This window comes from Pan troglodytes, chromosome 1 (assembly GCF_028858775.2).
Source record: "Pan troglodytes isolate AG18354 chromosome 1, NHGRI_mPanTro3-v2.0_pri, whole genome shotgun sequence".
Classification (NCBI taxonomy): Eukaryota; Metazoa; Chordata; class Mammalia; order Primates; family Hominidae; genus Pan; species Pan troglodytes.
This window is the reverse complement of record NC_072398.2, coordinates 185,962,582-185,980,428: the sequence shown is the minus strand read 5'-3', so window position 1 is coordinate 185,980,428 and position 17,847 is coordinate 185,962,582. Positions and strand designations below refer to the sequence as shown.

Below are 17,847 nucleotides of genomic sequence, written 5' to 3'. Positions count from 1 at the left end.
ATCCGCCACCACACCTGGCTAATTCTTTGGATTTTTAGTAGAGACAGGGTTTCGCCATATTGGCCAGGCTGGTCTTGAACTCCTAACCTTAGGTGATCCACCTGCCTTGGCCTCCTAAAGTGCTGGGATTTCAGGCGTAAGCCACTGCGCCCGGCCTCTACCAAAAATATTTTTAAAAGTAGCCAGGCATGGTGTCAGGCGCCCGTAATCCCAGCTACTCAGGTGGCTGAGGCAGGAGAATCACATGAACCCGGGAGGCAGCGGCTGCAGTGAGCTGAGAGCACACCACTCGCACTTCAGCCTGGGCGACAGAGTGAGACTCTGTCTCAAAAAAAATAAAAAAAAATAAAAAAGAGCCAAAAGATGGCCAGGCACAGTGGCTCATGCTCCCAGCACTTTGGGAGGCCAAGATGAGAGGATCACTTGAGCCTAGGAATTCTAGAACAGCCTGGGCAACATGGTGAGACCCCATCTCTATAAAAAATTAGCCAGGTATGGTGGCGCATGCCTGTAGTCCCAGATACTCGGGAGGCTGAGGTGGGAGAATCACCTGAGCCTGGGAGGTTAAGGCTGCACACCACTGCACTCCAGCCTGGGCAACAGAGTGAGACCCTGTCCCAAAAAAAAAAAGTCAAAAGATGAGTTTGAGTCATGATTCTGACACTCATAGGTGGTGTGATCAGGGGCCTGACATTTAAAACTCTCAGTGTCCTCAGCTTCTAGAAGGAAGCCTGCTGGTTAGGTTCACAGACCATAGAGCCAGAATGCCTAGGTTTGAATTCTAGCTCTACTATTTATTATTAGCTGTGTGAACTAGGGCAAACTACATAAATTTTCTATGCCTCAATTTTTGCATTTTATGATGGGGATAATTATAGTTCACTTCACAGAGTTGTTGTTAAGGTTAAATTTGTTATTCTACGTAAAGCAGACAAAATAATGTCCATCTTATGAGAAGCACTATATTTGTATTTGCTTTACTAGACAGAGACTAGATTATGGAAAGCCTTCGTACTAATTGAGCCATGCTGCTTCATAATTCTGGTCTGTGCACTGCTACTGTTGCTTCCTAGTCTGCCTTTCTCCTGTGTCTAGTAATCACCTATTAAACTTTGAAGACAGCTCAAGAATCCTCTTGCCTACAAAGCCATTCCTAACCGTTCCCACCCCTCCAGAAGTGACTCCTTTTCCCAAAGTGCTTCCATTCTGCCATGTGCAGATTCTCTTAGCCTTTACAGGGTTTCATTGCACGTATGTGTTTAAATGTCTACTTAAGTGTAACATTAATGTCTCTTAAATGTCTACATAAGAGTGTAAGAGTGACTTTCTTGGACTGTGTGTGCATCATCACTGTATTCCCAGTCAGACGCCAGAAATCAAAGTGGAATGAGGACCTGTGAACTTCACAACTGTATGAGTCAAACTCAAACATGTGCATAAGGGCATTAGAACCCAGGTCACTAGGAACTGAGGTTCCAGCTCTCAAGGAGGCCCTGGGTGAAGAAAGGCAACCTAGGAAGCATGAACAGTAATCATGAACATAACTAATCATGCTACCAGGCAGACTGTCAAATGCTCATGTCACTGCCACGACTATGGCTGACGGGAATCATGGCAACGAGTCTCGCTGCCTCCCAAGCTTTGGAGAGGGTGTTCACCGCATTTCAGACTTGCCTGCATCATAGCACTCATGCCTTTTCCAGTTGTAAATAGATAAGAAAACTGTATCAGAATTGGTCTGTCATTCCACGTGTGCTGCCTGAAGGCAGAGACCTCACTGCTCCTCCCTGTATTTCACTACCCTGCATCCAAACAACTAAAGGCAGGCTGAACAAATGAATGAAGGGCTGAGGCTGAAAGAGTGCAGGCACAGTGCTAAAGGCGTCTGGTACCGGTCTGGTGCTTGCTCACTCGCTGTGACTTTAAGCAGAACCTCCCCTCCCCGAAACTTCGTTTCTTTCTTTTCTTTTTTTTTTTTGAAACGTAGAGTCTCACTATGTTGCCCAGGCTGGAGTGCAGTGGCGCGAATTAGGCTCACTGCAACCTCCACCTCCTGGGTTCAAACGATTCTCCTGCCTCAGACTCTCGAGTAGCTGAGATTAGAAACTTAGTTCCTCCATCTGTTGCATAAGGTGGTTGGCTCGGATTCTCATCCCCAACCTCCCTTCTACTTCGGACACAGCTACACCGGGTCGAGCAGGGAGTCGAGCTGACAACTTCGGGGCTCAGCACCCTCTCCTACCCTTTCGGGTCCACCTCGGCCCAGTTCGACATGCCCGCCTCCCTCAGATGAGTGGCCCCACCGCGCTGCTCACCCGGGTCAGCCAGCTCGTGCGCGGCCTGGCAGGGCAGAAGTCACAACTATACCTCAGCTCCCCGCACGCCGCACCCGCTCCCAGCGCTCTCCACGCCGCCTCTGACAGACAGCCCAATGGCGCAGGCGCGCGATGGCCGATAAACTCGATGGAACGCGCAGAGCAGACCCATGGAGAAGGGACGACCGCCGAGCGATGGATGACGGAGGGGAAGCACACTCAGCGGAGAGGAGGGAAGGCGGGCCGGAGGGGGCGGGGCTACCGAGGAGCATTCGACACGTGTGTCCCTCTGTCCATTAACACATTACCAACGCCTTTTGAGTATTCCTCCCAGTGCAGGGTGCCGGGAACCCAGACGGAACAACTCAGCCTCTTTCCTCAGGGAGTAAGTCTAAGACCTGGCTTCGAGTACATTCAGTGAAAGAAAGCTCATTGGGAGCCGCAATTTTGGCTAGCTAGTGAAAAAAATCACCGAATGCCCCTGCAGGGGTTGCCAGGACTTCCTATTTGTTTTTTTTTTGTTGTTGTTGTTGTTGTTGTTGTTTTGTTTTTTTGAGACGGAGTCTCGTTCTGTTGCCCAGGCTGGAGTGCAGTGGCGCCATCTCGGCTCACTGCAAGCTCCGCCTCCTGGGTTCACGCCATTCTCCTGCCTCAGCCTCCCGAGTAGCTGGGACTACAGGCGCCTGCCACCACGCCCGGCTAATTTTTTTGTATTTTTAGTAGAGACGGGGTTTCACTGTGTTAGCCAGGATGGTCTCGATCTCCTGACCTCGTGATCCGCCCGCCTCGGCCTCCCAAAGTGCTGGGATTACAGGCGTGAGCCACCGCACCCGGCCCGGGACTTCCTATTTGTAACAGGGCCACTCACTTTAACTTTAGCCATCAAAACTGGGGGCGGCTGGGCATGGTGGCTCATGCCTGTAATCTCCGCATTTGGGAAGCCGAGGTGGGAGGATTGCTTGAAACCGGGAGTTCAAGACCAGCCTGTGCGAGAGAGACTCCAGTCTCTACAAAAGTAAAAATTAGCTGGGCATGGTAGTGTGTGCCTGTAGTCCCAGCTGCTCGGGAGGCTGAAACAGGAGGATCGCTTGAGCCCAGGAGTTCGAGGCTGCAGTGAGCTATGATCGGGCCACTGCACTCCTCCTGCCTAGACGACAGAGTGAGACCCTGTTTTTTTTTTAATTTAGTTTTTATTTCATAATCATAAACTTAACTCAGCAATCCAGTTAGGCATGGAAAGGAACAAGGAAAACATGGAACCCAAAGGGAACTGCAGCAAGAGCACAAAGATAAGGTACTGCGAGCAGGCCGGGCGTGGTGACTCACGTCTGTAATCCTAGCACTTTGGGAGGCCGAGGCAGGCAGATTGCCTGAGCTCAGGAGTTCAAGATCAGCCTGGGCAACATGGTGAAACCCCATCTCTACTAAAATACAAAAAAAAAAAAAAAAGAAAGAAAAAAAGAAAAAAGAAAAAATTAGCCAGGCATGGCGGCGTGCGCCTGTAGTCCCAGCTACTCGGGAGGCTGAGGAAAGAGAATTGCTTGAACCCGGGAAGTGGAGGTTGCAGTGAGCCGAGATCGTGCCACTGCACTCCAGCCTGGGAGAGGGCGACAGGGTGAGACTCCGTCTCAAAAAAAAAAAAAAAAAAAAAAAATACTGCAAGCAAATGGGGTGAAGGGGTGCTCTTCTGAGCTACAAAAGGAATGGTCTGGTGGTTAAGATAAAACACAAGCCAAACTTGTTAGAGTTGTCCACAGTCAGCAATGCTGATCTTCTTGCTGGTCTTGCCATTCTCGGACCCAAAGTGCCCCATGGCCTCCACAATATTCATGCCTTCTTTGACCTTGCCAAAGACCACAGGATTGCCATCCAGCCACTCAGTCTTGGCAGTGCAGATGAAAAACTGGGAACCATTTGTGTTGGGTCCAGCATTTGCCATGGACAAGATGCCAGGATGTATATGCTTTAGGACGAAGCTCTCGTCATCAAATTTCTCCCCGTAGGTATACTTGCCACCCGTGCCATTATGGCATGTGAAGTCACCACCCTGACACATAAACCCTGGAATAATTCTGTGAAAGCAGGAACCTTTATAACCAAATCTTTTCTCTACATTGCTCAGAGCACTAAAGTTTTCTGCTGCCTTTGGAACCTTGTCTGCAAACGGCTCGAAGGAGACGCGGCCCAAGGGCTTGCCGTCGACAGCGATGTCGAACACGGTGGGGTTAACCATGGCTGATCGTACAGAGCTCCTGGCGTCGGTGGCTGCATTCGCAAAGCCGAGACCCCGCTTTTAACAAAACAATAATAGGCCAGGTGCGGTGGCTCACGCTTGTAATCCCAGAAGTTTAGGAAGTGAGGCGGATGGATCCCTTGGGCCCAGGAGTTCGAGACTAGCCTGGGCAACGTGGTGAAACACCCTCTCTACTAAAAATACAAAAATTAGTCAGGTGTGGTGGCGCGCTGTGGGGTTCCAGCCACTTGGAAGGCTGAGGCAGGAGGATCGCTGGAGCCCAAGAGGCAGAGGTGGCAGTGAGCCAATATGGTATCACTGCACTTCAGCCTGGGTAACAAAGAGACAGGATCTCTAAGTAAATAAAATAAATATTAAAAAATGACGAGTAGATAATAAAATAATTGTTGTTCTAAGCTCTACGGTTTGGAGTGGTTTATCAAGTTGCACTAGATAAGAGGACCAATGGCCATTCTCTTTTTCCCATGCATTCCTGCAATTTCCTAATCTTTTGAAAGCTTCCTTTTTTTTTGATTAATTAATTTTTTTTTTTCTTGAGACAGTCTCACTCTGTCACCAGGCTGGAGTTCAGTGGCACAATCTCGGCTCACTGCAACCTCTGCCTCCTGGGTTCAAGTGATTCCTGCCTCAGGCTCCCAAGTAGCTGGGACTACAGGCATGTGCCACCACGCCTGGCTAATTTTTGTATTTTTAGTAGAGAAGGGGTTTCACCAGATAGGCCAGGATGGTCTTGAACTCCTGACCTTGTGATCTGTCCGCCTCGACCTCCCAAAGTGCTGGGATACAGCCGTGAGCCACCGTGCCCAGCCTGATTCGTCTCTTAAATCTTGAGTTGCTTTAGCTTCCCGCCAGTTAAAAGGTAGAGTATGATTTCTGTAATAAAAATAAAGGAGCTTGACTTCATTCAACAATATTTATTCATTTATTTTTAGAAATGAGGTCAGCTTATGCTGCCCAGGCTGGACTCAAACTCCTGGGCTCAACGATCATCTTGCCTCAGCTTCCCAAGTAGCTAGGACTACAGGTATGTGCCATGGAGGACTGGCTTCAACAATATCTTGAGTGCCTAATATGTGCCAAGCAGTGTCTTAGATGCTTGGTGTTGCAGATACAGTAGTCAATGATTAGGACTTGTCATTTTTTCCAGAAGGAGGTCTGCTTAGACCCTGAAAAAAAAAGGGGGGGACTCATATCCTAAAACCAGCCTATCTTTGCCTTGCCATGAACTGAGTGATCTGGCCACAGGAGGCCTGAAGTCTGACTACCCCTCTATAGAAACACAGAGATATTCTCTCTTTGGTATTACCTCAACCAAGACTTGGAAATTACAGCATGGTTTTGAGGTAAGAACTAATTATAAGTAAGAACAGCAGTCAGCCCCATATCTGCCGTCCATTTCAAATCCTTATGTTTAAACTAGCAAATGTTTTTCAAGGAACTAGAGGGCTTTCTCTTCTATTGTGGAAAGTAGTTGAGAGATTGCTTCAGTTTAAACTCACTTTAAATTATTCCCTGAGGGCAACAATTCTCAAACTTTTTCATCTCTAGACTCTTCATACTTAAAAATTACTGAGGACCCCAGAAAGCTTTTGTTTATATGGATTATATTTATCAATATTTACCATATCGAAAAAAAAATACTTTTTTGAGACGGAGTTTTGCTCTTGTTGCCCAGGCTGGAGTGCAATGGCACGATCTCAGCTCACTGCAACCTCTGCCTCCCGGGTTCAAGCGATTCTCCTGCCTCAGCCTCCCGAGTAGCTGGAATTTACAGGCATGCGCCACCACACCCAGCTGATTTTGTATTTGTAGTAGAGACGGGGTTTCTCCATGTTAGTCAGGCTAGTCTCAAACTCCTGACCTCAGGTGATCCGCCCGCCTTGACCTCCCAAAGTGCTGGGATTACAGGCATGAGCCATTGTGCCCGGCCAACTACATTTTCAAAACAAAAAGTTTAGTGAGATGAATGCCATTGTTTCACCTTTTTGAATAGTCTCTTTAGGGTCTGGCTTAATAGAAAACAGCTTGATTTTTCCATTATTGTGATATATTATTTTGGTTTAATTATATCATAAAAATGTGACTTCACATAGATACATAGTTGGTAAGAGATAGAGCTTTTAATAGCCTTTTCAGATAATTATAGGTATTCTTTGACACTATACCAAAATTCAATAAGTGGTAGTTTGTTAAAGGTTTGTTGCAATGTAGAATCGGAAATTATATCAATGAACATTTTGTACCTTGTTACAGTACTTGCACTTTGAATGGACATTTTACCCATGCATGACCTTGCAACTTGGTATACAAATAATATGTAAAATATTCGTTCACAGAGTTATGCAGATCTTCCTAACATTGACTCATTATACAATATTTTAAAATCACATTTGTTAATATCACTAACAATCTCATCAGAAAAATTCTTAAATATTAGAAAGCTGGGAAGCTGATGATGACAGATACAAGTTTTATAAAATTCTAATTTTTGGCCGGGCACAGTGGCTCACGCCTGTAATCCAAGCATTCTGGGAGGCCGAGGTGGGCAGATCATGAGGTCAGGAGAATGAGACCATCCTGGCTAACATGGTGAAACCCTGTCTCTACTAAAAATACAAAAAAATTAGCCAGGCGTGGTGGCGGGCGCCTGTAGTCCCAGCTACTCGGGAGGCTGAGGCAGGAGAATGGCGTGAACCCCGGAGGCAGAGCTTGCAGTGAGCCAAGATGGCGCCACTGCACTCCAGCCTGGGCTACAGAGCGAGACTCCGTCGCAAAAAAACAAAAACAAAAACAAAAAACCCCCAAAATTTTAATTTTCTCTTCAAAGCTCAAATATTATCATTGGCAGCAAATACTATTAGTGGTTTCCCTTGAAGTAACTGGCTCACTTTGTTTATACATTGGCAGGCATAGTTGGTCAGTTGTTCTTTTTTTTTTTTAAAAATGAAAAACCATAATATGCCCTTCATTTGCTTTTAGCTATTTCATAAACATCACAGATAAACTGGACACAGTTTGCAATGCAACTTAGAAAAATTTCTTTTTCCATAACATAAACGTGTCAATCTTTCCCTTTAGCGCCTTCTTCCACTCCTCCTCCACTGTGCTGAAGAGATATTGAGTTCTTCCAGATTTTTGCTTAGCTGGGTGGTTTCCAAACTCAATGGACTCTCTAGGTAGGTAATTCCTGCACAGGGCTTTCCTGTCACTGGATTTATGATTTTTCCAACTTTGAAAACAATCTCGGCCAGTTCACGTTTCACATGCTTTGTTCGTGGAACAGGTAAAGCTCTGAGAAGCACAATATCCCCAACTGTGCACTGCTGAAGGGCATCGTGAGCAAAGTAGGTTTTCCGCTTATTGTAATACTTTAATAAATAGGGATCCAGAACAAGCCTGGTCACTCTCACTTTAGCAGTCTTTTGCATTTTTGTCCCAATCACCTTCCCCACGATCCACTTGGCATGGATGGATGAATGAACTACAGACATTATGTGGCTTTGGTCACCTCCGCCACGACTGTGCAGCCACCTCCAGTTGTTCTTTCGATTCAATATAGTGCTCCATGAAAAAGCAGTAGTTCAACTCGCAGCTCAAACTATCACAAAACTGTTTCTCTTGGAGACAACCATCATACTTCTTTTGTATGCACAGAAGGGTTAAATGTGTACTTCCCATCTCATCATACAGAATATTAAAAAGACACATACTCAGTAAACTAGTATATTTGGTAGCAAAAAAATAAATAAATAAATAAAAAGGGCCGGGCACAGTAGCTCACGCCTGTAATCCCAGCACTTTGGGAGGCTGAGGCAGGTGGATCATGAGGTCAGGAGTTCAAGACCAGCCTGGCCAACATAGTGAAACCCTGTCTCTACTAAAAATACAAAAATTAGCCGGGCACGGTGGCGTGTGCCTGTATTCCCAGTTACTTGGGAGGCTGAGGCAGGAGAATCACTTGAACCTGGGAGGTGGAGGTTTCAGTGAGCCAAGATCATGCCACTGCACTCCAGCTTGGGCAACAGAATGAGACTTCATCTCAAAAAAAAAAAAAAGACATGTACTCAGGCCAAGGTTTAATAAAATTAATATAGTTTACTGCTTAATCAAAGACCTTCTTAAGTGTAACTGACTTTAATTTTTTTCTTTCTTTTTTTTTTTTTTTGAGATGGAGTCTCACTCTGTCGCCCAGGCTGGATGGAATGCAGTGGTGCGATCTCGGCTCACTGCAGGCTCTGCCTCCCAGGTTCACGCCATTCTCCCACCTCAGCCTCCCAAGTATCTGGGACTACAGGTGCCCGCCACCACACCCGGCTAATTTTGTTTTTGTATTTTTAGTAGAGATGGGGTTTCACCGTGTTAGCCAGGATGGTCTTGATCTCCTGACCTCGTGATCCGCTCGCCTCAGCCTCCCAAATGCTAGGATTACAGGTGTGAGCCACTATGCCCGGCTTGTTTTTGTTTTTGAGACAGAGTCTCACTCTGTCACCCAGGCTGGAGTACAGTGGCATGATCTCAGCTCACTACACCCTCCACCTCCCGGGTTCAGGCAATCCTCCTGCCTCAGCCTCCCAAGTAGCTGGGATTACAGGTGTGCGCCACCCGGCTAATTTTTGTATTTTTAGTGGAGACGGGGCTTCACCACGTTGGCCAGTCTGGTGTCAAACTCCTGACCTCAAGTGATCCATTCGTCTCTGCCTCCCATAGTGCTGGGATTACAGGCGTGAGCCACTGCGCCTGGCCAATTTTTTTTTTTCTTTAAGACAGGGTCTTGCTCTGTTGACCAGGCTGGAGTGCAGTGGCATGATCTTGGCACCTCTGCCTCCTTGGCTCAAAGGATCCTCCTACCTCAGCCTCCCAAAGTGCTAGGATTACAGGGGTAAGCCACTGCGCCTGGCCTTAATGTTTATTCTGATTTTTTAAAAAGTGTATGGGACTAAAAAATAAAATGACTATTGTACAGTTTGGTGCCAATGTTTCGATTCATGATCAATAAAGCACCAGAAGTTTTACCCACCATTGCTTTGGCACCATCAATGCAAATATCAATATGATGAAAAAGGTAAATATATTTTAATATTATTATGAAAATAGTTCTGACCTGACAGATCCCCTGAAAGGGTCTTAGGGATTCCCGGGAACCCATGGAGCACATTTGAAGAGCTGCTGCCTTATGGATTCCTCCTGGCTCTTACTGCTTCTAGCACTTACATTATGGCACTCACCATAAAGGATTGTCATCCTCTTTCCATGTCTTCTCTATCACACTAGGAGCCCCTTGAAGATAAGTGCTATATCTTATTTGTTCCTGTCTCCCCAGGACCTAGCATAGAACCTGGGACGTGCTAAGTGAATAATATTGGATGAATTGAAATCTTACAGATTTTCCCTTGACTTCCCATTTGGTGGTGGGAAAACTGGGCTGAGAGCCAGGTCGCTGACAACATCTCTTCTCCCGAACTTTCCTCCTCACTATCAATTCATGCCTAGCCCCATGCTTATTTATTATTATTATTAAGTACACAGGAAATACTTAATAAATGCTTATTAAATACAGGGTATTCCCTAAAATGTTTGTTTCGTCTTGACCATAATTATTCTCATTTCTTCCCTAAGGGATATTTGTGTGTATATATGTGTGTGTGTGTCTGTGTGTTCATATGTGGTGGGGGAATAACTTAACAAGGGCAAGCTCTCTAAACTGTGGAAGACAAAAGAAATCTTTCAAAATTTGGGTCTTGGCTCACAAACAGTCTTCCCACGGTCTGCTAGAGATCTCTCTGGGAATTTGCTGGCCACCTCACAATATTCATCTACTCCACTTGGCCAGAGACTTGTCAGTGGGGCGGGGAATTATTGTTTTTAGAGTAGTGAATGGAAGATATTCCACTTTGGCAAACAATTGCAGGTCCTAAAATATTTGCATTTTATTGATTGATTGAGACAGGGTCTCGCTGTGTCACCCCGGCTGAAGTGCAGTGGCACAATCACAGCTCACTGCAGCCTTGACCTGCTGGGCTTAAGTGATCTTTCCACCTCAGCCACCAGAGTAGCTGTGACTACAGGTGCCTGCCATCATGCCTGGTTAATTAAAATTTTTGTTTTTCGTAGAGACAAGGTTTCACTATGTTGCCCAGGCTGGTCTCGAACTCCTGGGCTCAAGAGATCCCCCGGCCTCAGCCTCCCAAAGAACTAGGATTACAAGCGTGAGCCACTGCACCCAGCCTTGCATTTTATTTTTGTACATAGGCCCAGTAATTGCCCAATAGATCCATGATAAGTTAAGAGATAAAATGATGCTACAATATTTAACAAAAGGAGCTTGGAAAGAATCTTCATTAATTAGAACTTTAGTATTTCTTTTCAAGCACACAGAATTTTCTTCATTGGTGGTTTTAAAGGTCAGAATCTGGGCATTCATATTCTAAAATGGTGAGTAACTTTAAAATATAAGTGATTTAATCAATTTGGTGATTTTTTTCCCCTTATTGAAAACGACTTTTCAACTGGCTGATTTTTCCCTTGTTTTTAAACTGGAGCCTAGCACAGTGACTCACACCTGAAATCCCAGCACTTTAGGAGGCCAAGATCAGAGGATGGCTTAAGCCCAGGAGGTTGAGGTTGCAGTGAGCCAAGATCGTGCCACTGCACTCCAGCCTGGGCAGTAGAATGAGACCTTTTCTCAACAAGCAAACAAATAAGCAAAACCCAAAAACCACGACACCAAAAAAGAATTAACTTACAATCCAGCAATACCACATCTGGGTATATATCCAAAGAAATTGAAATTGGAATGTTGAAGAGATAATCTGCACTCCCATGTTCATTTCAGCATTATTCACAATAGCCAAAATAAGTAACCTAAGTGTGTATTAGTGGATAAACAGTACATACACACGTGCGTGCACACACACACACACACACACAGGAATATTATACAGCCTTTAAAAAGAAAGATCTTCTGTCATTCATAACAACATGGATGGAGAACATTATGCTACGTGAAATCAGCCAGGCACAAAAAGAAAAACACTGATCTCACTTATAAGTGGAATTTGATTTTGGCCAGCCATAGTGGCACATACCTGTAATGCCAGCACTTTGGGAGGCTGAAGTCAGAGGATCTCTTGAGCCCAGGAGTTTGAGACCACCCTGGGCAATATGACAGAACCCTGTCTCTACAAAAAATACAAGAATTATCAGGGGTAGTGGAATGTACCCGTAGTCCCAGCTATGCGGGAGGCTGAGGTGGTAGGATTGCTTCAACGCAGGAGGTCAAGGCTGCAGTGAGCCGTGACTGTGCCACTGCACCCCAGCCTGGGCAACAGAGCAAGACCCTGTCACTGGGGGAGGGGGGAAGTAGCTTTTTCACTGACTTTTAATTATTTATTTATTTATTTTGAGCTGGAGTCTCACTGTGTTTCCCAGGCTGGAGTGCAGTGGTGTGATCTCGGCTCACTGCAACCCCGCCTCCCAGGTTCAAGTGATTCTCCTGCCTCAGCCTCCCAAGTAGAGTAGCTGGGACTACAGGCGCCTGCCACCATGCCCAGCTAATTTTTGTATTTTTAGTAGAGATGGAGTTTCACTATGTTGGCCGGTCTGGTCTCGAACTCCTGACATCAAGTGATCCATCCACCTGCCTCAGCCTCCCGAAGTGCTGAGATTACAGGCATGAGCCACCACACCCAGCCTAATTATTTATTATTATTATTATTATTATTGAGAGGGAGTCTCGCTCTGTCACCCAGGCTGGAGTACAGTGGTGCAATCTCGGCTCACTGTAACCTTTGCCTCCCAGGTTCAAGCGATTCTCCTGCCTCAGCCTCCCAAGTAGCTGAGATTACAGGCGTCTGCCACCACACCTGGCTAAATTTTGTATTTTAGTTGAGATGGGGGTTTCACCATGTTGGCCAGGCTGGTCTCGAACTTCTGAGCTCAAGTGATCCACCCACCTTGGCCTCCCAGATTACTGAGATTACAGGCATGAGCCACCGCACCTGGTCTTATTTTTATTTTTAATTTTATTTCTTTTTGAGGCAGAATTTCGCTCTTGTTGCCCAGGCTGGAGTGCAGTGGTGCGATCTTGGCTCACTGCAACCTCCTTACAGGTTCAAGCGATTCTCCTCCCTCGGCCTCCCAAGTAGCTGGGATTACAGGTGCCCACCACCATGCCTGGCTAATTTTTGTATTTTACTAGAGATGGGGTTTCACCATGTTGACCAGGCTGGTCTCGAGCTCCTGACCTCAAGTGATCCACCCGGCTCAGCCTCCCAAAATGCTGGGATTACAGGCATGAGCCACCACGCCCAGCCTTATTTTTATTAAGATTATTTTTTTAGACAGGGTCTCATTCTGTCCCCCAGACTCTGTTTCATATAAACAGAGAGGGCTAGGGGGTGGTAAAAGAGAAGATGTTGATCAAAGGGTGCAAAATCTCAGTAAGACTGTAGGAACAGGTTTTAGTCAGCTATTGCACTGCATGGTGACCACAGTTAATAAAAATGTATATTTCAAAATCACTAAAAGAATAAATTTTTAACATTCTTGCCACAAAAAATGATTAGTTGGTGAGGTGATGGATATGTTAATTAACTTGATTGACCCTTTGTGCAATGTATACATAGACCAAAACATCATATTGTAGCCCATAAATATATACAATTATTGTGAATGAAAAATAATTAATTTAAAAAATTTAAGGCCAGGTGTGGTGGCTCACGCCTGTAATCCAGCACTTTGGAAGGCTGAGGCGGGCGGATCACCTGAGGTTGGGAGTTCGAGACCAGCCTGACCAACATGGAGAAGCCACATCTCTAGTAAAAATACAAAATTAGCAGGGCATGGTGGCGCATGCCTGTAATCCCAGCTACTTGGGAGGCTGAGGCGGGAGAATCGCTTGAACCTGGGAGGCGGAGGTTGCGGTGAGCTGAGATCATGCCATTGCACTCCAGCCTGGGCAACAAGAGCAAAACTCTGTCTCAAAAAATAAACAAATAAACGAATAAATAAATTTAAAGGTGGAATCTGAGGCACAGAAAGGTTAAGCAACTTGCCCATGGTCAACAGCTAGTACATGGCATAGCCAGAATATGGATATAGTCAAGCTGATTCCAAAGAATGTGCTCTTAACTAGTACACAACAGTATATTGCCTCCCAATGGTATATATCCAATATAGGTTCTTCCACAAAGAAAAAATTTTGAGCTCATAAACATTTTGAGGTTTAAAAATCAACAACTGAACCCACAGAGATAGAGAGTAGAAGGATGGTTACCAGAGGCTGGGAAGGGGAGTGGGGGGATTAAGGGGAGATAAGCATGGTTAACGAGTACAAAAAAGAGTTTGAATGAGTAATGCCTTGTGTTTGAAAGCACAACAGGGTGACTATAGTCAATAATAATTTAATTGTACATTTAAAAACAGCTAAAAGAGGCCAGGCATGGTGGTTCACACCTGTAATCCTAGCATTTTGGGAGGCTGAGGTGGGCAGATCACCTGAGGTCAGGAGTTTGAGACCAGCCTGGCCAACATGGTGAAACCCCATCTCTACTAAAAATACAAAAATTAGCCAGGCATGGTGGCTGGCGCCTGTAATCCCAGCTACTTGGGAGGCTGAGGTGGAATAATCGCTTGAACCCGGGAGGTGAAGGTTGCAGTGAGCGGAGATCATGCCACTGCACTCCAGCCTGCAGAGCAAAACTCTGTCTCAAAAAACCAAACCAAACCAAACCAAACCAAACCAAACCAAACCAACTAAAACGGTATAATTGGATTGTTTGCAACACAAAGGATAAATGCTTGAGGGGATGGATACCCCCATTTACCCTGATGTGAATATAACACATTGCATGCCTGTATCAAAATATCTCATGTACCCCATAAATATATAAACCTACTATATACCCACAAAAATGAAAAATAAAAAATTATTGGCCAGGTGTGGTGGCTCATGCCTGTAATCCTAGCACTTTGGGAGGCCAAGGCAGGCAGATTGCTTGAGCCCAGGAGTTCAAGACCAGCCTGGGCAACATGCTGAGACCCTAGCTCTACAAAAAAACCAAACCAAAACAAAACAAAAACAACTTGGCTGGGTGTGGTGGTGCATGCCTGTAGTCCCAGCTACTTGGGAGGCTGAGGTGGGAGGATCACTTGGCCTGGAGGTGGAGGGTGCAGTGAGCCAAGCTTATGCCACTGCACTCCAGCCTGGGGGACAGAGTGACCCTGTCTAAAAAAATAATCATAACAAAAATAAATAAATTATTAAAAAATGTGGCTGGGCGCAGTGGCTCATGCCTGTAATCCCAGCACTTTGGGAGGCTGAGGCAGGCGGATCACCTGAGGTTGGGAGTTCGAGACCAGCCTGACCAACGTGGAGAAACCCCGTCTCTACTAAAAATACAAAATTAGCTGGGCGTGGTGGCGCATGCCTGTAATCCTAGCTATTAAGGAAGCTGAGGCAGGAAAATTGCTTGAACCCGGGAGGCAGAGGTTGCGGTGAGCAGAGATCGCGCCATTGCACTCCAGCCTGGGCAACAAGAGCGAAACTCCATCTAAAAAAAAAAATTATTAAAAAATTTTTGAACTTTTTACATTAGAAAAGAACATGCATGAAATTAAAAGGCAAAGGACAGACTAGGAAAACATTTGCAACACCTGACATGACGGACAAAGGGATTAGGATATAACACCTTAGTTACTGAGTCAGTTGGCTTTGGAGCTGGCAGACTACCATCCTAATCTCCATCACTTAACCACTTATCCTGGGCAAGTAATTTAATTCCTCGTTGCTCTAGGTTTCTCATCTGGAAAAGGGCATAATAATAGTACTTACTTCACAGAGTTGTTGAAAAGATAAAACAAGACAGTAAATGTATGTTACTTAGCACAGTGCTTTGCTAAGAGGATGATCAGCAACTACCAAGCTTTTATTATTTTAGTACCATGCAAAGGTTGCTACAAAACAATAAGAAAAATATAATGAAGACAACAGAAAAATGGACAAAAATATGTGAAGTGTAGCTCATAAAGAAGAAAAATAATGGCTCCATATAGTAAACAAAGCAATGCAAATAAAACATAACAATTTTACCATTTTCCAGCACACTGAATTGACAAAAAACATTTTTAAGTGTTAATGCTCAAAGGTGGTGAGAGTTTAGGAAATAGACACTAGAGGGAATGAAAATTGATTCATCCTTCTTACAGGGCAGTTTCGCAGTTTGATGAAGTGATTTTAAGAAGTTATTCTAAGGAAATAAATAGATATTGCAATGGTATATGCATGAGGATGTTTATTGCAACATCTGTAGTTTTTAGTGTTGAAAATTTGTGAACAATCTTAATGTCCATCTGTAGAGGTTTTAAAATAAATACAAATTATGAAAGTTCCTTATAATGTAATACAATTGCTGCCTATAAAAATAATGGTCGGCCAGGCGCAGTGGCTCATGCCTGTAATCCCAGCACTTTGGGAGGCCAAGGCAGACAGATCACATGAGGTCAGGAATTCGAGACCAGCCTGGCCAACATGGTGAAACGCCGTCTTTACTAAAAATACAAAAATTAGCCGGGCATGGTGGCGGGCGCCTGTAATCCCAGCTACTCAGGACGCTGGGGCAGGAGAATTGTTTGAACCCGGGAGGCGGAGGTTGCAGTGAGCCGAGATCACACCACTGCACTCCAACCTGGGCGACAGACACGCTGTATAAATAATAATAATAATAATAATAATAATGGTTAAAATGAGTGCCCCCTTGGCCCAGTCGTCATCATTTCCTGCTTTGATTAATCCCTGCCACCTGTCTCCTTCTCAACCCATTCTCTACACAGCCACCAAGGCAAATATAGTTACGTCACTTTCTTGCTTAATGCCCTCAGGGCTGCTCATTATAAAATCCTAAAACTGGCCTTATAAGACTGGAGTCTTATTTCTCTCTTTCTTTTACACTCCAGCAACACAGTACTCAACAGGCTTCTCAGCTGGCCTTTGTGTTGTTACATGCCTTAGGAATTTCGCATTTCATTGAGCTGCATTGGTTAGGAAGATCCTGTTCTGTCCCCTAACGATTTTCACTTCTTTGTAGCTTTTACAAAAGTGTTCTTAAGTGTTGTTTATGCAACTCTTTGTATATGTCTCTCCCATTAGAGTTTAAATCCCATAAGGGTAAAAATTATCACTGCTTTAGCCACGATTTTATCCATTCACCTAGTGCAGTGCCTGACCTAGGGGCTTGATGCATATTAGTTTATTGAATGAATGAAGGGTTAAATGAAATGCAGGCTACAAAATATACAGTGTGAGTAAAAGAGGGACTAAAGAGTTCATGTGACCATACCAGGCACAGAAACTGGCTACTTCCTGTAGGAGCACGTGGCCTGGGCCCTTTCCTGAGGGGAGAGAAGGGAGAGGTGCACCTCTGACTCGGGAAGAGCAGAGCTGGGTGGAAGTGGTGGCCTTGGGGGTTTCCGTGCCTTCTGCTTCCTGGAAGGGAAGGGGGTTCACCACCGAAGGTGCAGGGGTACAGGGGAGGCGGTGGCAGCCGAGAGACTGAGCTGTCAAGTTCCGTGTTTTGGGATAGGTCTCAGGGTGCACACAGTGCAGGCAGAGATCAACCTCTTGCACAGTAAGTTTCCCAACTAGGGCAGTGTCAGGGAGTGCCCTAGAGGACAAGAAGGGGAAGAGTTGCCAGGGCAAGACTCCACCAAGCCACTTATCTGGGCAATCAGCCACCACAAGGTCTCACATTGTACCTGGACTCTGAGACGACTGGGACCCTGGGGCTGTGCTTGAGAGCGTGACTGGCCACTGTGGGGGTGTAGGGGGACTGTTCGTACACAGGGTTCTCCCTGATACTTTTTTTTTTTTTTTTTGATAGAGGGTCTCACTCTGTTGCCCAGGCTGAAGTGCAGTGGCATGATCTTGGCTCACTACAACCTCCACCTCCTGGGCTCAAGCGATCCTCCCACCTCAGTCTCCCAACTGGCACCACAGACACGCACCACCAAGCCCTGCTCATTTTCGTATTTTTAATAGAGAGAGGGTTTCACCACGTTGGTCAGGCCGGTCTCAAACTCCTGGGCTCAAGCGGTCCGCCCACCTCAGCCTCCCAAAGTGCTGGAATTCCAGGTGTGAGTCGCCGGCCCCAGGTACTTGTTCTTGAAGACTACTCAGGCCTGTAATCCTAGCACTCTGGGAGGCTGAGGTGGGAGGAAAGCCTGAGGCCAGGAGTTCGAGAACAACCTGCTCAACATAGGGAGACCCCTATCTCTGCAAAAAAT

At 45.6% G+C, this 17,847-nt stretch overlaps 2 protein-coding genes and 1 pseudogene across 5 annotated transcripts in view; all 3 read right to left on the bottom strand.

Moving 5' to 3' along the window:
- EIF2B3 (eukaryotic translation initiation factor 2B subunit gamma) overlaps window positions 1-2,552 on the bottom strand; it is a 137,802-nt gene extending 135,250 nt beyond the window's left edge. Inside the window, exon 1 of one of the 4 annotated variants that reach the window (XM_001152272.7) lies at window positions 2,316-2,552. Coding sequence is in view for 2 of the 4 variants with exons in the window: in XM_009456253.4 (XP_009454528.2) it covers window positions 2,368-2,487 (120 nt within the window). In the remaining 2 variants the exon portion in view is untranslated. The remainder of the gene's footprint in view (window positions 1-2,315) is intronic. The other 3 variants (XM_009456253.4, XM_054666414.2, XM_054666422.2) reach the window with 3 other exon arrangements.
- Window positions 2,553-4,056: 1,504 nt separating this feature from the next.
- On the bottom strand, window positions 4,057-4,548 carry LOC469184 (peptidyl-prolyl cis-trans isomerase A-like). Its single transcript, XM_054678193.1, has one exon. It carries the CDS (start codon window positions 4,546-4,548, stop codon window positions 4,057-4,059), a length of 492 nt encoding a protein of 163 aa, XP_054534168.1.
- LOC469183 (mitochondrial ribosomal protein S17 pseudogene) lies at window positions 7,514-8,102 on the bottom strand (annotated as a pseudogene).

Coding starts and splice junctions, on each gene's coding strand:
- LOC469184 (XM_054678193.1), bottom strand. CDS start 4,548: ATGGTTAACCCCACCGTGTTCGACATCGCTGTCGACGGCAAGCCCTTG.